General features: G+C 34.1%; 1 protein-coding gene across 11 annotated transcripts in view; it reads right to left on the reverse strand.

The window, feature by feature from the left end:
- Window positions 1-20,757, reverse strand: part of LOC137648619 (uncharacterized) — a 23,141-nt gene extending 2,384 nt beyond the window's left edge. For 2 of the 11 annotated variants that reach the window (XM_068381554.1, XM_068381551.1), the window contains exon 1: window positions 5,607-14,069. In XM_068381554.1, the coding sequence (XP_068237655.1) occupies window positions 6,771-11,927 (5,157 nt within the window). In that variant the 5' untranslated portion in view covers window positions 11,928-14,069 and the 3' untranslated portion in view covers window positions 5,607-6,770. Of the gene's footprint in view, window positions 1-4,907; window positions 5,285-5,606; window positions 19,662-19,806; window positions 19,887-20,208 lie in introns of those variants that run through there. The other 9 variants (XM_068381556.1, XM_068381559.1, XM_068381553.1 and 6 more) reach the window with 9 other exon arrangements.
- Between the last annotated feature and the right edge of the window lie 1,743 nt (window positions 20,758-22,500).

Genomic DNA, 22,500 nt, shown 5'->3' on the forward strand with positions numbered 1-22,500 from the left:
ACGGTCCAAAATGATCAATAAAAATATACCTGAATGGTATAGAGGGAGGGTCAATCCTAAAATCGCGATAGGCACTTTGATTGACCTTAACCGTTCTCTCTTTGAATCTCTTACAAATGACACATTCTTTGATGACCTTTTTTACTACTGAAAAGTAATGTGGAATCCAAAACTTTTTTCTCATCTCTGACAAAAGGGAATAAACACCAGCATGAGAGAATTTCTCATGAAAATCTTTTATTACTAACCGAGTTAACTTACTGTGTTTGTGAAGCAAAATAGGAAAGTTGACAAAAGTATCTTTTCTCCATTTAGGCATCTTACTTCTAATTCTTAAGAGTCCATGATCATCCATGTATACATTAAGTTGAGCAATAATATTAGGAATATCCTTTACTCTCTTATTTCTGTTTTCTAAATACTGGAAAACTTCACCATACCAGATTCTCTGATCATTCCTTATGATATGTCTAGTAGCTTCCAAATGAATGGAGGATGCATCACCAAAGTTAAAAGAAACTGAGTTTGCTCTTCTTTTGAGCAAAGCAATGAATTTAAGAACGTACTCGTGAATTCTAACAAGCTTAGAGAAACTGGAACACTTGTCCAGGACGACTAAATGTTCAGGGTTTGATTCTGCTAAGACTTGTGATTCACTTAATTTAGATGCAGAAATTGAGAAGGAATTTTCATTCAATGGATTAAAATCTGGATTGGGTACAACTATATCAAATGTGTCAGCATTACTACACAGTTCATCCCTTTCACATCTTAAAAATTCTGGGCCCGTGAAATAATTAGTTTTCAAAAGCTGTTTGTACGACATAGGCCTAGTTATACAATCTGCAGGGTTCAAGATACCACTGACAAAACAAAATCTAACTGGGTTATTTTCACAGGTCCTTTGAATGTGATCCAAACGATTCATGATAAAGACACTCCTTTTATTCATTTTATCTAATTTGTTCACATAAGAATTAATCCAGCTCAGTGAAACAATGCTATCCGTATACAGTACTGATTCTACAATTCTAATAGGTTTAGGGCACTGAGGGCCTGCCAAATCCTTACTCAAATCCAATAATGTTTCTGTTCCCAAAACTATCCCTTGGAATTCTAGAGATGGAATACTTTTGCTTTCTAACTGTTTGTTAACCAAGCGATTCTTTGCTAGAACAAAACTGACTTGCTTAGTTTCTATGCACTGAATAAAAATTGTTGTCCCATAGATTATTTTACTGCTGTCAGTAAATGCAATTAAACGATATGACCCATTTCTCTCCCCGACAACTCTAGGTACCTCAATTGGAGGAGTCATGTTAACTTGTTTGGCTATGTTACGCCATTCTCGTTGTTGCTCAATGGACAATTCTGTATCCCATCCTAGAGAAGTGTTTAATTGAAGTTCATGCATAAATAAACGAGCTCTGTTTAAAATAGGTCCATTGAAATTATATGGATCAAAATTTGAAGCAATGCTTTTCAATATCAGTCTCTTAGTGTTTGCTTTAGAGTCTAGCTCAAGTTTAGGAGAGGAAATACAATCTGTTATTCGGTTCCACTTTAAACCAAATATTTTTACTACATCAGGAGTGACTTCATCCAAATTCTTATCTATTTTTTCTTGGAGCATAACATCATTGGTAACGAATTGTTGTAATTCAAATTTATATGGATTAAAAATGTTATTCAAGTTATCAAAACCCCAGTGTAAGCTTTCAGAATCATTTGCAGTGAACGCACCATTATCCATGTATATCAAAGAGTAAATAAGTTTCTTCAATTCCTTTAAGTTGTCCAAATCACCTTCAGTGTCTAGCATCAATATTTTGTACAAACCAATCATCAATATTGTTGGGCTACACCTTAGCCCAAAACTTAGACGAAGATTCTTGTATGCTATAATGGTAAAATCTCCTTTACTTACATTTTTAAACCAAAAGAATAATAATTTACTTTGATCAGTTTCATTTAATGCTATCTGCTGGAAAGCTTTCTTTAAATCAAAGCACAATAAATGAGAATCAAACCTTAAAAGTAGCAAGGCAGTAGACAATTTCTGATTAATACAAGGGCCAGCCCACATTGCCTGATTGTGGCTAATAGAGGGGGAGCCATTACTTTGTTTTTCACACAAATTAGAGAGAAAAACCATTCGGCATTTAGTAGTACTGTGGTCTAACTTAAATATTCCCATGTGCGGCAAAACACTGTACTCTGGGTGTTCTTCACAAAACTTATCCAAATTATCAATACTTTCAATTAAGTTTTGAGCTACCTGAGTCTTTATGTTATCATCCATTAATCTCAAAAATTCATCATTCTTCGATAATTTCTTTAGGTTAGATTTCAAAATTTGCTTTGCTAAATTTGTGTTCTTTCCCAGCAAATGAGAAACACGACCATTCCATAAAAGTGGCATTATCAACCTGCCTTCTTCATCTCTTTTTGTATTATTAAGTAAATACCTAACTAATTTCTTATTATGTTCAGTGCTCTCCCCATCTAAGTCAGTTCTATCTTTGTGCAAATAATATGAGCATTCTCGCTCTAAAATATGATCAGTAGCTTTTTGCAATTTATGCTCGCTGATCCTGCCATCATGATCTAAAATACAGATTGTAGGATCCTCTGCACTTCCAATACATCTAACACTAGACTTGAAACATGAAGTCATAGGAAATTTAATATTATCCAGTGATTTACCTTGCTCATTTAAATTCTCTTCCAAGCCAAAAAGTAAATGAGTATCATCATGCAGGCTAGGGAGAAATTTCAAATTTGCAATTAATTTCTCAATGTTTCCTATTAACATAATGCCAAATCTTGTTTCATAGTACACACACTGACCACTATGACCAAAACTAACCATCTTTTCCATAAGACAATGAGCTGAATTTGCCCCCAGGACAAACTGAATGTTTGATATGTCTTCTCTAGCCTCATCAAGAAACTCATCTAAAAGCTTATAACCATAATTTCTAAAACTTTACCAAGGCCGGGTAAATTCAAATTTATATCAATACCTGGGACACAAATAGCTTCTATATTATGTGCTGTCTCCCCAATCTTAACAGAAATTTGAACTATCTTGGTACGATAGCATTTTGCTCCATTAAACCCATTGACAACAAGATCAAAATTATCTTTCACAACTTTGAAACACTGACCTTCTAAAGCACACTCAGAAATGAAATTAGCTTGGCTACCTGAATCCTTCAATCGTCTTATTTTACTAGAGCCCAAAGTACAAGAAAATGTGGGTAAAATTGAATTTATGCCCCCCTTACTCTGAAAGGAACTACCTGGACAAACTACCCCATTCTGTGTACTATTTTGAACATCTTTTGATTTACTTTTCTCGTTTTGCTTAGGGTTAGGAACTGCTTTTTTAGGATTACGCACCAAATCTCTGACCTCGGAACTTTCATGATTATCTGACAGGCAAAGAAAGGAGAAATGCCATCCCTGACAATGTTTACACTTTCTGGAAAATCTAAAATGACACGAGCTATCCAAATGCTCGATTCTTGCACATTTAGTGCAACCATTCAAAATGCTCAACCTAGCTATCTTTTCCTTAGCAGTAGCGAAATTAGGGCACTTATGGATTGGATGATCACCATTAACCTTATCACTACAAAGTGTGCAAGAATTAAAAGGATTGGAGCTTTTAAAATTAACCTCTGGTGCTAAGTTTGAACTTTTACTCAATCCTAGTTTATCTTGATGCCTTTCAGCAGAAGGCAGTTTACTTTTACTTAATTTACCAAGTTTATTTGCATTCTGATACCGTTCATTGGCTTCAAAAAAGTTATCAACAATTTCACTTGTAGTGGGCTTTGAATTGTTAGTAATTTGTATCAACTGATTTCTGAAAGTTTCATTCATTCCTCTTAGGAAAACGTACTGCAAAACATCATCTATATCCATTTTCAAAGTCTTAACAGCTTCTTGTAATTTTCTAATATTACTAATATACTGAAAGGGTTCTGAATCATAACCTAACTTCAGCTCTTGAAGTTGTTTCATCACATTAAACTTTTGAGTTGGAACCGAGGCAAAAGCTGTTTTTAAGAGTTCCTTTGCATGGGAATAACCTTGTTTGTCTGCTTCTAAAGAGTCTATCAAAAGTAAAGCCTTGCCAGAAACCTGCTGTTTAAGTAACAACAACCTATCATAATCTGTGTAAGAAAACTTTCTAGTAGTTTCCTCAAACTGCTGTAAGAATAATTCTAAACTTTCATCATCAGAACTCTTAAATTTAGGCAAAGGTGCTACTGGACTTTTAAGACGACTAAGAGGAGTTTCATTCAGATTTTCACTTGTGCTTCCATTAACATTACCCTCTAAGAGCAGCAACATTTCAGAAATTTTATCTTTATATTCCTGACAAGAGCTAAATTCAATTTCCATTTCATTTTCATCTTCGCTCTCTGACCACTTCAAAGATATGACTTTACTATCAAACCCTTTAAGTTCTTCCTTAAAATTCTTAAGTTTTTCAACAAGATTTAACTTTTGTGAGCTATTATACTGCGAAAATTTATGCCTTTCATTAAATTGTCTAGTGACTTGAGAGCGGATGTACTTCCGACTCATAACAAGAAGCCTAATGTCTGTCATGATTATAGAAAAATTTAATTCTAAACGTCAATGCAGCCTAACAAAAGAAAAAATTTAAGATAATTATAGTATTCGGTATACTGATCAATAATAACAACAATAATCCAAATAAAAACCACCACTCCTACAATGCTACCCAAGTGCCACCAGTATTGAGAGCCTTCAGAGCCCCACGTTGGGCGCCATTTCAAAAACTTAAACAGAATGTAAATTTATAACAAGAGCAGCGAGAGCAGAGTAACAATAACTTTAATGTCAATATTGGATAAAGAAACTTTAAATTTAAAAATATTAGATTCTTTATTTATATTGAATAAATATTAAATATGGCAAAGCAATGGAACTCTGATGGCTGAAGTGGAATCCTCAATCACTAGTGACTGCCTGTGGTAGAACCCACTCAACTCTTGCCTGTTTTTGAAAACTATGGATTCTGCAAACCACGAAAAAATTTCCATCAAAAACCTAATGTAAAATTTATCTAAATTCCCTTTATAAACAATAATGAATAATATACAATATATCAACATCAAGTACAAATATACCAATACAACATTACATACAACTGAACTAGGTACCTAATAAATTTGCCAAGACCAGGAAGATAACTGAAGCCGATGATACTAGGCTACCTTCCAGCAAGCACAAGTAACCTAACCTAGTAACAAATGAAAAAATTAGGCTCACTAAAATCCTAAGTTAAGTGATATTAAATTACATATGAAAAAACAAACTCAGGAAAATAGAATCTGACACGGTATATCGATTTAAGCAAATTTGAACACCCACTAGGCTATTCTATGCACAAAACAATGATTTGAAATTAAGCTAGAAATAACACTAGTAATTTTATAATGAGCTTAAAATCCATAGAAAATTTATAATTAGGGTTGAAGACTTGAATAATTAATATTCATTTCAAATATTATAACCCCCTAACCAAAGTTGAACCATATGCCACAAAATCATAGGAAACTTACGGGGTTGGTAGGCCTTATCCTTAAAATCCCAATGCAAATTGAAGAGCAGCAGAAGATCCCATTGTTGAGAACTATGTATTCAGACATCTTGATATTGCACTCTTCATGGTAGCACTCGTGGTAAGCAATTGCAGGAGAGATGGCTTTAAATTGAAGTGCTACTCCATCTTCATAGCACTTCTACACTCAAAGAAAATATTATCCAATATGCAATATGTCCAATGTGGCCAATATATCACCCATCTGCCTCCTCACACTTCCCTCATTACCAGTAGGTGAAAATTTTTTCCCAAGGATGATGGAATCAGGAACTGCAAATATTAAAATACAGCCAGCAGAGCCATCTATGGACTGAGCATATTATCCTTGAAACTCCCAGTATTTCTTTTTGATTTTGCTTTGTATGGCAAAAGGGGGGTTTCAAGGATGAAACAAATATGAACATAAATAAATATACATATACACAATTTTATAAATTTTCTACAGAATTAGTATATAAAATAATTCTTCAACACTCCAAAGGGGGGATTCGAATTTAGTCAAAATTCGAATGGTAAAAGTAATGTTACAAAATTGAGTAACATTCTAAGGAGAAAAAATAAAAATTACCAACACCCAAATATATACTACATACTAATTTCTCAACATATCTCTTGTTCTTGCCTCACTAATGACAGCAGCCTCTCTCTTTTTTCATTGGTGTGTACTACTGTCCTCTTTAATATCTGCCTTTTCTTCACTGTCATTAGTCACAGGGCTTAAGAGAGGTATTACTGAAGTAACATGCCGTCTTACAGTTTCACGAGAAGCTCCCTTAAACACAGCTATGTCAGTTACTTCATCCAAGTCATTTAATTTTACTTTTTTAACAATACCCATTGGGTAATTTGAAGGTTTCATGTGCGGTTCCTTTAACAGAACAATATCACCTATTTGAATTCTTTTATGTGTCACTGGTTTATATCTACTCCTTTCGTCTGTAGCTTGTGAAACTAAGTGTGCTATAAATTCTGAATTATAAATGTTAATAAGTCGAGACCTCACATTTCTAAGTTTTTGATACTTGTCTAAAACTTTGCTAACATGATCATCTGCCGTCCAGTTCAGATCTTCATCTGGATTGCCCTGCAAGTCAGGAATAATGTTAATAGACAGCAATTCATGTCAATGAATTAATATTTCTGGTGTAATTGCATCAGGCACTTCATCTGTGATACTGTCTCTCAACCCTTCTTTGAAGGCAATAGGGCGCCTGTTAACTAAGTGAACGGTTTGCTCTACAAAAAACTCAAAATCACGGAAGTCTAACACATTATTTCTTAATGCTCCATAGATTAAACGCTTACTCATCTTAACACAAGTCTCAACAAGTCCTCCTAATTTGTTACATCCCTTTGGATACTGCTGAAACTTAATTGACTTTACACCATTTTCTTCAAAATATGCCTGACTCTCAGGATCACCCAGGAAATTAGTGACCACATTAGCTCCAGCTACCAACTGAGATCCAAGATCTGACAAGACTAGTTGAGGGATTCCATACTGATATGAATGCATTTGAAAAGCTCTTAAAAATTCTTTTGTAGTGAGATCTAAACAAATTTTTAAATTAATTGCCCTCGACCAGAGACAAGTTAAACATAGAACCCAAACTTTGCTCTTTTTACCATTAAGCTTAACGTTATACGGTCCAAAATGATCAATAAAAATATACCTGAATGGTATAGAGGGAGGGTCAATCCTAAAATCGCGATAGGCACTTTGATTGACCTTAACCGTTCTCTCTTTGAATCTCTTACAAATGACACATTCTTTGATGACCTTTTTTACTACTGAAAAGTAATGTGGAATCCAAAACTTTTTTCTCATCTCTGACAAAAGGGAATAAACACCAGCATGAGAGAATTTCTCATGAAAATCTTTTATTACTAACCGAGTTAACTTACTGTGTTTGTGAAGCAAAATAGGAAAGTTGACAAAAGTATCTTTTCTCCATTTAGGCATCTTACTTCTAATTCTTAAGAGTCCATGATCATCCATGTATACATTAAGTTGAGCAATAATATTAGGAATATCCTTTACTCTCTTATTTCTGTTTTCTAAATACTGGAAAACTTCACCATACCAGATTCTCTGATCATTCCTTATGATATGTCTAGTAGCTTCCAAATGAATGGAGGATGCATCACCAAAGTTAAAAGAAACTGAGTTTGCTCTTCTTTTGAGCAAAGCAATGAATTTAAGAACGTACTCGTGAATTCTAACAAGCTTAGAGAAACTGGAACACTTGTCCAGGACGACTAAATGTTCAGGGTTTGATTCTGCTAAGACTTGTGATTCACTTAATTTAGATGCAGAAATTGAGAAGGAATTTTCATTCAATGGATTAAAATCTGGATTGGGTACAACTATATCAAATGTGTCAGCATTACTACACAGTTCATCCCTTTCACATCTTAAAAATTCTGGGCCCGTGAAATAATTAGTTTTCAAAAGCTGTTTGTACGACATAGGCCTAGTTATACAATCTGCAGGGTTCAAGATACCACTGACAAAACAAAATCTAACTGGGTTATTTTCACAGGTCCTTTGAATGTGATCCAAACGATTCATGATAAAGACACTCCTTTTATTCATTTTATCTAATTTGTTCACATAAGAATTAATCCAGCTCAGTGAAACAATGCTATCCGTATACAGTACTGATTCTACAATTCTAATAGGTTTAGGGCACTGAGGGCCTGCCAAATCCTTACTCAAATCCAATAATGTTTCTGTTCCCAAAACTATCCCTTGGAATTCTAGAGATGGAATACTTTTGCTTTCTAACTGCTTGTTAACCAAGCGATTCTTTGCTAGAACAAAACTGACTTGCTTAGTTTCTATGCACTGAATAAAAATTGTTGTCCCATAGATTATTTTACTGCTGTCAGTAAATGCAATTAAACGATATGACCCATTTCTCTCCCCGACAACTCTAGGTACCTCAATTGGAGGAGTCATGTTAACTTGTTTGGCTATGTTACGCCATTCTCGTTGTTGCTCAATGGACAATTCTGTATCCCATCCTAGAGAAGTGTTTAATTGAAGTTCATGCATAAATAAACGAGCTCTGTTTAAAATAGGTCCATTGAAATTATATGGATCAAAATTTGAAGCAATGCTTTTCAATATCAGTCTCTTAGTGTTTGCTTTAGAGTCTAGCTCAAGTTTAGGAGAGGAAATACAATCTGTTATTCGGTTCCACTTTAAACCAAATATTTTTACTACATCAGGAGTGACTTCATCCAAATTCTTATCTATTTTTTCTTGGAGCATAACATCATTGGTAACGAATTGTTGTAATTCAAATTTATATGGATTAAAAATGTTATTCAAGTTATCAAAACCCCAGTGTAAGCTTTCAGAATCATTTGCAGTGAACGCACCATTATCCATGTATATCAAAGAGTAAATAAGTTTCTTCAATTCCTTTAAGTTGTCCAAATCACCTTCAGTGTCTAGCATCAATATTTTGTACAAACCAATCATCAATATTGTTGGGCTACACCTTAGCCCAAAACTTAGACGAAGATTCTTGTATGCTATAATGGTAAAATCTCCTTTACTTACATTTTTAAACCAAAAGAATAATAATTTACTTTGATCAGTTTCATTTAATGCTATCTGCTGGAAAGCTTTCTTTAAATCAAAGCACAATAAATGAGAATCAAACCTTAAAAGTAGCAAGGCAGTAGACAATTTCTGATTAATACAAGGGCCAGCCCACATTGCCTGATTGTGGCTAATAGAGGGGGAGCCATTACTTTGTTTTTCACACAAATTAGAGAGAAAAACCATTCGGCATTTAGTAGTACTGTGGTCTAACTTAAATATTCCCATGTGCGGCAAAACACTGTACTCTGGGTGTTCTTCACAAAACTTATCCAAATTATCAATACTTTCAATTAAGTTTTGAGCTACCTGAGTCTTTATGTTATCATCCATTAATCTCAAAAATTCATCATTCTTCGATAATTTCTTTAGGTTAGATTTCAAAATTTGCTTTGCTAAATTTGTGTTCTTTCCCAGCAAATGAGAAACACGACCATTCCATAAAAGTGGCATTATCAACCTGCCTTCTTCATCTCTTTTTGTATTATTAAGTAAATACCTAACTAATTTCTTATTATGTTCAGTGCTCTCCCCATCTAAGTCAGTTCTATCTTTGTGCAAATAATATGAGCATTCTCGCTCTAAAATATGATCAGTAGCTTTTTGCAATTTATGCTCGCTGATCCTGCCATCATGATCTAAAATACAGATTGTAGGATCCTCTGCACTTCCAATACATCTAACACTAGACTTGAAACATGAAGTCATAGGAAATTTAATATTATCCAGTGATTTACCTTGCTCATTTAAATTCTCTTCCAAGCCAAAAAGTAAATGAGTATCATCATGCAGGCTAGGGAGAAATTTCAAATTTGCAATTAATTTCTCAATGTTTCCTATTAACATAATGCCAAATCTTGTTTCATAGTACACACACTGACCACTATGACCAAAACTAACCATCTTTTCCATAAGACAATGAGCTGAATTTGCCCCCAGGACAAACTGAATGTTTGATATGTCTTCTCTAGCCTCATCAAGAAACTCATCTAAAAGCTTATAACCATAATTTCTAAAACTTCTAACAACTTTACCAAGGCCGGGTAAATTCAAATTTATATCAATACCTGGGACACAAATAGCTTCTATATTATGTGCTGTCTCCCCAATCTTAACAGAAATTTGAACTATCTTGGTACGATAGCATTTTGCTCCATTAAACCCATTGACAACAAGATCAAAATTATCTTTCACAACTTTGAAACACTGACCTTCTAAAGCACACTCAGAAATGAAATTAGCTTGGCTACCTGAATCCTTCAATCGTCTTATTTTACTAGAGCCCAAAGTACAAGAAAATGTGGGTAAAATTGAATTTATGCCCCCCTTACTCTGAAAGGAACTACCTGGACAAACTACCCCATTCTGTGTACTATTTTGAACATCTTTTGATTTACTTTTCTCGTTTTGCTTAGGGTTAGGAACTGCTTTTTTAGGATTACGCACCAAATCTCTGACCTCGGAACTTTCATGATTATCTGACAGGCAAAGAAAGGAGAAATGCCATCCCTGACAATGTTTACACTTTCTGGAAAATCTAAAATGACACGAGCTATCCAAATGCTCGATTCTTGCACATTTAGTGCAACCATTCAAAATGCTCAACCTAGCTATCTTTTCCTTAGCAGTAGTGAAATTAGGGCACTTATGGATTGGATGATCACCATTAACCTTATCACTACAAAGTGTGCAAGAATTAAAAGGATTGGAGCTTTTAAAATTAACCTCTGGTGCTAAGTTTGAACTTTTACTCAATCCTAGTTTATCTTGATGCCTTTCAGCAGAAGGCAGTTTACTTTTACTTAATTTACCAAGTTTATTTGCATTCTGATACCGTTCATTGGCTTCAAAAAAGTTATCAACAATTTCACTTGTAGTGGGCTTTGAATTGTTAGTAATTTGTATCAACTGATTTCTGAAAGTTTCATTCATTCCTCTTAGGAAAACGTACTGCAAAACATCATCTATATCCATTTTCAAAGTCTTAACAGCTTCTTGTAATTTTCTAATATTACTAATATACTGAAAGGGTTCTGAATCATAACCTAACTTCAGCTCTTGAAGTTGTTTCATCACATTAAACTTTTGAGTTGGAACCGAGGCAAAAGCTGTTTTTAAGAGTTCCTTTGCATGGGAATAACCTTGTTTGTCTGCTTCTAAAGAGTCTATCAAAAGTAAAGCCTTGCCAGAAACCTGCTGTTTAAGTAACAACAACCTATCATAATCTGTGTAAGAAAACTTTCTAGTAGTTTCCTCAAACTGCTGTAAGAATAATTCTAAACTTTCATCATCAGAACTCTTAAATTTAGGCAAAGGTGCTACTGGACTTTTAAGACGACTAAGAGGAGTTTCATTCAGATTTTCACTTGTGCTTCCATTAACATTACCCTCTAAGAGCAGCAACATTTCAGAAATTTTATCTTTATATTCCTGACAAGAGCTAAATTCAATTTCCATTTCATTTTCATCTTCGCTCTCTGACCACTTCAAAGATATGACTTTACTATCAAACCCTTTAAGTTCTTCCTTAAAATTCTTAAGTTTTTCAACAAGATTTAACTTTTGTGAGCTATTATACTGCGAAAATTTATGCCTTTCATTAAATTGTCTAGTGACTTGAGAGCGGATGTACTTCCGACTCATAACAAGAAGCCTAATGTCTGTCATGATTATAGAAAAATTTAATTCTAAACGTCAATGCAGCCTAACAAAAGAAAAAATTTAAGATAATTATAGTATTCGGTATACTGATCAATAATAACAACAATAATCCAAATAAAAACCACCACTCCTACAATGCTACCCAAGTGCCACCAGTATTGAGAGCCTTCAGAGCCCCACGTTGGGCGCCATTTCAAAAACTTAAACAGAATGTAAATTTATAACAAGAGCAGCGAGAGCAGAGTAACAATAACTTTAATGTCAATATTGGATAAAGAAACTTTAAATTTAAAAATATTAGATTCTTTATTTATATTGAATAAATATTAAATATGGCAAAGCAATGGAACTCTGATGGCTGAAGTGGAATCCTCAATCACTAGTGACTGCCTGTGGTAGAACCCACTCAACTCTTGCCTGTTTTTGAAAACTATGGATTCTGCAAACCACGAAAAAATTTCCATCAAAAACCTAATGTAAAATTTATCTAAATTCCCTTTATAAACAATAATGAATAATATACAATATATCAACATCAAGTACAAATATACCAATACAACATTACATACAACTGAACTAGGTACCTAATAAATTTGCCAAGACCAGGAAGATAACTGAAGCCGATGATACTAGGCTACCTTCCAGCAAGCACAAGTAACCTAACCTAGTAACAAATGAAAAAATTAGGCTCACTAAAATCCTAAGTTAAGTGATATTAAATTACATATGAAAAAACAAACTCAGGAAAATAGAATCTGACACGGTATATCGATTTAAGCAAATTTGAACACCCACTAGGCTATTCTATGCACAAAACAATGATTTGAAATTAAGCTAGAAATAACACTAGTAATTTTATAATGAGCTTAAAATCCATAGAAAATTTATAATTAGGGTTGAAGACTTGAATAATTAATATTCATTTCAAATATTATAACCCCCTAACCAAAGTTGAACCATATGCCACAAAATCATAGGAAACTTACGGGGTTGGTAGGCCTTATCCTTAAAATCCCAATGCAAATTGAAGAGCAGCAGAAGATCCCATTGTTGAGAACTATGTATTCAGACATCTTGATATTGCACTCTTCATGGTAGCACTCGTGGTAAGCAATTGCAGGAGAGATGGCTTTAAATTGAAGTGCTACTCCATCTTCATAGCACTTCTACACTCAAAGAAAATATTATCCAATATGCAATATGTCCAATGTGGCCAATATATCACCCATCTGCCTCCTCACACTTCCCTCATTACCAGTAGGTGAAAATTTTTTCCCAAGGATGATGGAATCAGGAACTGCAAATATTAAAATACAGCCAGCAGAGCCATCTATGGACTGAGCATATTATCCTTGAAACTCCCAGTATTTCTTTTTGATTTTGCTTTGTATGGCAAAAGGGGGGTTTCAAGGATGAAACAAATATGAACATAAATAAATATACATATACACAATTTTATAAATTTTCTACAGAATTAGTATATAAAATAATTCTTCAACACTCCAAAGGGGGGATTCGAATTTAGTCAAAATTCGAATGGTAAAAGTAATGTTACAAAATTGAGTAACATTCTAAGGAGAAAAAATAAAAATTACCAACACCCAAATATATACTACATACTAATTTCTCAACATATCTCTTGTTCTTGCCTCACTAATGACAGCAGCCTCTCTCTTTTTTCATTGGTGTGTACTACTGTCCTCTTTAATATCTGCCTTTTCTTCACTGTCATTAGTCACAGGGCTTAAGAGAGGTATTACTGAAGTAACATGCCGTCTTACAGTTTCACGAGAAGCTCCCTTAAACACAGCTATGTCAGTTACTTCATCCAAGTCATTTAATTTTACTTTTTTAACAATACCCATTGGGTAATTTGAAGGTTTCATGTGCGGTTCCTTTAACAGAACAATATCACCTATTTGAATTCTTTTATGTGTCACTGGTTTATATCTACTCCTTTCGTCTGTAGCTTGTGAAACTAAGTGTGCTATAAATTCTGAATTATAAATGTTAATAAGTCGAGACCTCACATTTCTAAGTTTTTGATACTTGTCTAAAACTTTGCTAACATGATCATCTGCCGTCCAGTTCAGATCTTCATCTGGATTGCCCTGCAAGTCAGGAATAATGTTAATAGACAGCAATTCATGTCAATGAATTAATATTTCTGGTGTAATTGCATCAGGCACTTCATCTGTGATACTGTCTCTCAACCCTTCTTTGAAGGCAATAGGGCGCCTGTTAACTAAGTGAACGGTTTGCTCTACAAAAAACTCAAAATCACGGAAGTCTAACACATTATTTCTTAATGCTCCATAGATTAAACGCTTACTCATCTTAACACAAGTCTCAACAAGTCCTCCTAATTTGTTACATCCCTTTGGATACTGCTGAAACTTAATTGACTTTACACCATTTTCTTCAAAATATGCCTGACTCTCAGGATCACCCAGGAAATTAGTGACCACATTAGCTCCAGCTACCAACTGAGATCCAAGATCTGACAAGACTAGTTGAGGGATTCCATACTGATATGAATGCATTTGAAAAGCTCTTAAAAATTCTTTTGTAGTGAGATCTAAACAAATTTTTAAATTAATTGCCCTCGACCAGAGACAAGTTAAACATAGAACCCAAACTTTGCTCTTTTTACCATTAAGCTTAACGTTATACGGTCCAAAATGATCAATAAAAATATACCTGAATGGTATAGAGGGAGGGTCAATCCTAAAATCGCGATAGGCACTTTGATTGACCTTAACCGTTCTCTCTTTGAATCTCTTACAAATGACACATTCTTTGATGACCTTTTTTACTACTGAAAAGTAATGTGGAATCCAAAACTTTTTTCTCATCTCTGACAAAAGGGAATAAACACCAGCATGAGAGAATTTCTCATGAAAATCTTTTATTACTAACCGAGTTAACTTACTGTGTTTGTGAAGCAAAATAGGAAAGTTGACAAAAGTATCTTTTCTCCATTTAGGCATCTTACTTCTAATTCTTAAGAGTCCATGATCATCCATGTATACATTAAGTTGAGCAATAATATTAGGAATATCCTTTACTCTCTTATTTCTGTTTTCTAAATACTGGAAAACTTCACCATACCAGATTCTCTGATCATTCCTTATGATATGTCTAGTAGCTTCCAAATGAATGGAGGATGCATCACCAAAGTTAAAAGAAACTGAGTTTGCTCTTCTTTTGAGCAAAGCAATGAATTTAAGAACGTACTCGTGAATTCTAACAAGCTTAGAGAAACTGGAACACTTGTCCAGGACGACTAAATGTTCAGGGTTTGATTCTGCTAAGACTTGTGATTCACTTAATTTAGATGCAGAAATTGAGAAGGAATTTTCATTCAATGGATTAAAATCTGGATTGGGTACAACTATATCAAATGTGTCAGCATTACTACACAGTTCATCCCTTTCACATCTTAAAAATTCTGGGCCCGTGAAATAATTAGTTTTCAAAAGCTGTTTGTACGACATAGGCCTAGTTATACAATCTGCAGGGTTCAAGATACCACTGACAAAACAAAATCTAACTGGGTTATTTTCACAGGTCCTTTGAATGTGATCCAAACGATTCATGATAAAGACACTCCTTTTATTCATTTTATCTAATTTGTTCACATAAGAATTAATCCAGCTCAGTGAAACAATGCTATCCGTATACAGTACTGATTCTACAATTCTAATAGGTTTAGGGCACTGAGGGCCTGCCAAATCCTTACTCAAATCCAATAATGTTTCTGTTCCCAAAACTATCCCTTGGAATTCTAGAGATGGAATACTTTTGCTTTCTAACTGCTTGTTAACCAAGCGATTCTTTGCTAGAACAAAACTGACTTGCTTAGTTTCTATGCACTGAATAAAAATTGTTGTCCCATAGATTATTTTACTGCTGTCAGTAAATGCAATTAAACGATATGACCCATTTCTCTCCCCGACAACTCTAGGTACCTCAATTGGAGGAGTCATGTTAACTTGTTTGGCTATGTTACGCCATTCTCGTTGTTGCTCAATGGACAATTCTGTATCCCATCCTAGAGAAGTGTTTAATTGAAGTTCATGCATAAATAAACGAGCTCTGTTTAAAATAGGTCCATTGAAATTATATGGATCAAAATTTGAAGCAATGCTTTTCAATATCAGTCTCTTAGTGTTTGCTTTAGAGTCTAGCTCAAGTTTAGGAGAGGAAATACAATCTGTTATTCGGTTCCACTTTAAACCAAATATTTTTACTACATCAGGAGTGACTTCATCCAAATTCTTATCTATTTTTTCTTGGAGCATAACATCATTGGTAACGAATTGTTGTAATTCAAATTTATATGGATTAAAAATGTTATTCAAGTTATCAAAACCCCAGTGTAAGCTTTCAGAATCATTTGCAGTGAACGCACCATTATCCATGTATATCAAAGAGTAAATAAGTTTCTTCAATTCCTTTAAGTTGTCCAAATCACCTTCAGTGTCTAGCATCAATATTTTGTACAAACCAATCATCAATATTGTTGGGCTACACCTTAGCCCAAAACTTAGACGAAGATTCTTGTATGCTATAATGGTAAAATCTCCTTTACTTACATTTTTAAACCAAAAGAATAATAATTTACTTTGATCAGTTTCATTTAATGCTATCTGCTGGAAAGCTTTCTTTAAATCAAAGCACAATAAATGAGAATCAAACCTTAAAAGTAGCAAGGCAGTAGACAATTTCTGATTAATACAAGGGCCAGCCCACATTGCCTGATTGTGGCTAATAGAGGGGGAGCCATTACTTTGTTTTTCACACAAATTAGAGAGAAAAACCATTCGGCATTTAGTAGTACTGTGGTCTAACTTAAATATTCCCATGTGCGGCAAAACACTGTACTCTGGGTGTTCTTCACAAAACTTATCCAAATTATCAATACTTTCAATTAAGTTTTGAGCTACCTGAGTCTTTATGTTATCATCCATTAATCTCAAAAATTCATCATTCTTCGATAATTTCTTTAGGTTAGATTTCAAAATTTGCTTTGCTAAATTTGTGTTCTTTCCCAGCAAATGAGAAACACGACCATTCCATAAAAGTGGCATTATCAACCTGCCTTCTTCATCTCTTTTTGTATTATTAAGTAAATACCTAACTAATTTCTTATTATGTTCAGTGCTCTCCCCATCTAAGTCAGTTCTATCTTTGTGCAAATAATATGAGCATTCTCGCTCTAAAATATGATCAGTAGCTTTTTGCAATTTATGCTCGCTGATCCTGCCATCATGATCTAAAATACAGATTGTAGGATCCTCTGCACTTCCAATACATCTAACACTAGACTTGAAACATGAAGTCATAGGAAATTTAATATTATCCAGTGATTTACCTTGCTCATTTAAATTCTCTTCCAAGCCAAAAAGTAAATGAGTATCATCATGCAGGCTAGGGAGAAATTTCAAATTTGCAATTAATTTCTCAATGTTTCCTATTAACATAATGCCAAATCTTGTTTCATAGTACACACACTGACCACTATGACCAAAACTAACCATCTTTTCCATAAGACAATGAGCTGAATTTGCCCCCAGGACAAACTGAATGTTTGATATGTCTTCTCTAGCCTCATCAAGAAACTCATCTAAAAGCTTATAACCATAATTTCTAAAACTTCTAACAACTTTACCAAGGCCGGGTAAATTCAAATTTATATCAATACCTGGGACACAAATAGCTTCTATATTATGTGCTGTCTCCCCAATCTTAACAGAAATTTGAACTATCTTGGTACGATAGCATTTTGCTCCATTAAACCCATTGACAACAAGATCAAAATTATCTTTCACAACTTTGAAACACTGACCTTCTAAAGCACACTCAGAAATGAAATTAGCTTGGCTACCTGAATCCTTCAATCGTCTTATTTTACTAGAGCCCAAAGTACAAGAAAATGTGGGTAAAATTGAATTTATGCCCCCCTTACTCTGAAAGGAACTACCTGGACAAACTACCCCATTCTGTGTACTATTTTGAACATCTTTTGATTTACTTTTCTCGTTTTGCTTAGGGTTAGGAACTGCTTTTTTAGGATTACGCACCAAATCTCTGACCTCGGAACTTTCATGATTATCTGACAGGCAAAGAAAGGAGAAATGCCATCCCTGACAATGTTTACACTTTCTGGAAAATCTAAAATGACACGAGCTATCCAAATGCTCGATTCTTGCACATTTAGTGCAACCATTCAAAATGCTCAACCTAGCTATCTTTTCCTTAGCAGTAGTGAAATTAGGGCACTTATGGATTGGATGATCACCATTAACCTTATCACTACAAAGTGTGCAAGAATTAAAAGGATTGGAGCTTTTAAAATTAACCTCTGGTGCTAAGTTTGAACTTTTACTCAATCCTAGTTTATCTTGATGCCTTTCAGCAGAAGGCAGTTTACTTTTACTTAATTTACCAAGTTTATTTGCATTCTGATACCGTTCATTGGCTTCAAAAAAGTTATCAACAATTTCACTTGTAGTGGGCTTTGAATTGTTAGTAATTTGTATCAACTGATTTCTGAAAGTTTCATTCATTCCTCTTAGGAAAACGTACTGCAAAACATCATCTATATCCATTTTCAAAGTCTTAACAGCTTCTTGTAATTTTCTAATATTACTAATATACTGAAAGGGTTCTGAATCATAACCTAACTTCAGCTCTTGAAGTTGTTTCATCACATTAAACTTTTGAGTTGGAACCGAGGCAAAAGCTGTTTTTAAGAGTTCCTTTGCATGGGAATAACCTTGTTTGTCTGCTTCTAAAGAGTCTATCAAAAGTAAAGCCTTGCCAGAAACCTGCTGTTTAAGTAACAACAACCTATCATAATCTGTGTAAGAAAACTTTCTAGTAGTTTCCTCAAACTGCTGTAAGAATAATTCTAAACTTTCATCATCAGAACTCTTAAATTTAGGCAAAGGTGCTACTGGACTTTTAAGACGACTAAGAGGAGTTTCATTCAGATTTTCACTTGTGCTTCCATTAACATTACCCTCTAAGAGCAGCAACATTTCAGAAATTTTATCTTTATATTCCTGACAAGAGCTAAATTCAATTTCCATTTCATTTTCATCTTCGCTCTCTGACCACTTCAAAGATATGACTTTACTATCAAACCCTTTAAGTTCTTCCTTAAAATTCTTAAGTTTTTCAACAAGATTTAACTTTTGTGAGCTATTATACTGCGAAAATTTATGCCTTTCATTAAATTGTCTAGTGACTTGAGAGCGGATGTACTTCCGACTCATAACAAGAAGCCTAATGTCTGTCATGATTATAGAAAAATTTAATTCTAAACGTCAATGCAGCCTAACAAAAGAAAAAATTTAAGATAATTATAGTATTCGGTATACTGATCAATAATAACAACAATAATCCAAATAAAAACCACCACTCCTACAATGCTACCCAAGTGCCACCAGTATTGAGAGCCTTCAGAGCCCCACGTTGGGCGCCATTTCAAAAACTTAAACAGAATGTAAATTTATAACAAGAGCAGCGAGAGCAGAGTAACAATAACTTTAATGTCAATATTGGATAAAGAAACTTTAAATTTAAAAATATTAGATTCTTTATTTATATTGAATAAATATTAAATATGGCAAAGCAATGGAACTCTGATGGCTGAAGTGGAATCCTCAATCACTAGTGACTGCCTGTGGTAGAACCCACTCAACTCTTGCCTGTTTTTGAAAACTATGGATTCTGCAAACCACGAAAAAATTTCCATCAAAAACCTAATGTAAAATTTATCTAAATTCCCTTTATAAACAATAATGAATAATATACAATATATCAACATCAAGTACAAATATACCAATACAACATTACATACAACTGAACTAGGTACCTAATAAATTTGCCAAGACCAGGAAGATAACTGAAGCCGATGATACTAGGCTACCTTCCAGCAAGCACAAGTAACCTAACCTAGTAACAAATGAAAAAATTAGGCTCACTAAAATCCTAAGTTAAGTGATATTAAATTACATATGAAAAAACAAACTCAGGAAAATAGAATCTGACACGGTATAACGATTTAAGCAAATTTGAACACCCACTAGGCTATTCTATGCACAAAACAATGATTTGAAATTAAGCTAGAAATAACACTAGTAATTTTATAATGAGCTTAAAATCCATAGAAAATTTATAATTAGGGTTGAAGACTTGAATAATTAATATTCATTTCAAATATTATAACCCCCTAACCAAAGTTGAACCATATGCCACAAAATCATAGGAAACTTACGGGGTTGGTAGGCCTTATCCTTAAAATCCCAATGCAAATTGAAGAGCAGCAGAAGATCCCATTGTTGAGAACTATGTATTCAGACATCTTGATATTGCACTCTTCATGGTAGCACTCGTGGTAAGCAATTGCAGGAGAGATGGCTTTAAATTGAAGTGCTACTCCATCTTCATAGCACTTCTACACTCAAAGAAAATATTATCCAATATGCAATATGTCCAATGTGGCCAATATATCACCCATCTGCCTCCTCACACTTCCCTCATTACCAGTAGGTGAAAATTTTTTCCCAAGGATGATGGAATCAGGAACTGCAAATATTAAAATACAGCCAGCAGAGCCATCTATGGACTGAGCATATTATCCTTGAAACTCCCAGTATTTCTTTTTGATTTTGCTTTGTATGGCAAAAGGGGGGTTTCAAGGATGAAACAAATATGAACATAAATAAATATACATATACACAATTTTATAAATTTTCTACAGAATTAGTATATAAAATAATTCTTCAACACTCCAAAGGGGGGATTCGAATTTAGTCAAAATTCGAATGGTAAAAGTAATGTTACAAAATTGAGTAACATTCTAAGGAGAAAAAATAAAAATTATCAACACCCAAATATATACTACATACTAATTTCTCAACATATCTCTTGTTCTTGCCTCACTAATGACAGCAGCCTCTCTCTTTTTTCATTGGTGTGTACTACTGTCCTCTTTAATATCTGCCTTTTCTTCACTGTCATTAGTCACAGGGCTTAAGAGAGGTATTACTGAAGTAACATGCCGTCTTACAGTTTCACGAGAAGCTCCCTTAAACACAGCTATGTCAGTTACTTCATCCAAGTCATTTAATTTTACTTTTTTAACAATACCCATTGGGTAATTTGAAGGTTTCATGTGCGGTTCCTTTAACAGAACAATATCACCTATTTGAATTCTTTTATGTGTCACTGGTTTATATCTACTCCTTTCGTCTGTAGCTTGTGAAACTAAGTGTGCTATAAATTCTGAATTATAAATGTTAATAAGTCGAGACCTCACATTTCTAAGTTTTTGATACTTGTCTAAAACTTTGCTAACATGATCATCTGCCGTCCAGTTCAGATCTTCATCTGGATTGCCCTGCAAGTCAGGAATAATGTTAATAGACAGCAATTCATGTCAATGAATTAATATTTCTGGTGTAATTGCATCAGGCACTTCATCTGTGATACTGTCTCTCAACCCTTCTTTGAAGGCAATAGGGCGCCTGTTAACTAAGTGAACGGTTTGCTCTACAAAAAACTCAAAATCACGGAAGTCTAACACATTATTTCTTAATGCTCCATAGATTAAACGCTTACTCATCTTAACACAAGTCTCAACAAGTCCTCCTAATTTGTTACATCCCTTTGGATACTGCTGAAACTTAATTGACTTTACACCATTTTCTTCAAAATATGCCTGACTCTCAGGATCACCCAGGAAATTAGTGACCACATTAGCTCCAGCTACCAACTGAGATCCAAGATCTGACAAGACTAGTTGAGGGATTCCATACTGATATGAATGCATTTGAAAAGCTCTTAAAAATTCTTTTGTAGTGAGATCTAAACAAATTTTTAAATTAATTGCCCTCGACCAGAGACAAGTTAAACATAGAACCCAAACTTTGCTCTTTTTACCATTAAGCTTAACGTTATACGGTCCAAAATGATCAATAAAAATATACCTGAATGGTATAGAGGGAGGGTCAATCCTAAAATCGCGATAGGCACTTTGATTGACCTTAACCGTTCTCTCTTTGAATCTCTTACAAATGACACATTCTTTGATGACCTTTTTTACTACTGAAAAGTAATGTGGAATCCAAAACTTTTTTCTCATCTCTGACAAAAGGGAATAAACACCAGCATGAGAGAATTTCTCATGAAAATCTTTTATTACTAACCGAGTTAACTTACTGTGTTTGTGAAGCAAAATAGGAAAGTTGACAAAAGTATCTTTTCTCCATTTAGGCATCTTACTTCTAATTCTTAAGAGTCCATGATCATCCATGTATACATTAAGTTGAGCAATAATATTAGGAATATCCTTTACTCTCTTATTTCTGTTTTCTAAATACTGGAAAACTTCACCATACCAGATTCTCTGATCATTCCTTATGATATGTCTAGTAGCTTCCAAATGAATGGAGGATGCATCACCAAAGTTAAAAGAAACTGAGTTTGCTCTTCTTTTGAGCAAAGCAATGAATTTAAGAACGTACTCGTGAATTCTAACAAGCTTAGAGAAACTGGAACACTTGTC

The sequence above is a fragment of the Palaemon carinicauda genome, chromosome 10, assembly GCF_036898095.1.
Source record: "Palaemon carinicauda isolate YSFRI2023 chromosome 10, ASM3689809v2, whole genome shotgun sequence".
NCBI lineage: Eukaryota > Metazoa > Arthropoda > Malacostraca > Decapoda > Palaemonidae > Palaemon > Palaemon carinicauda.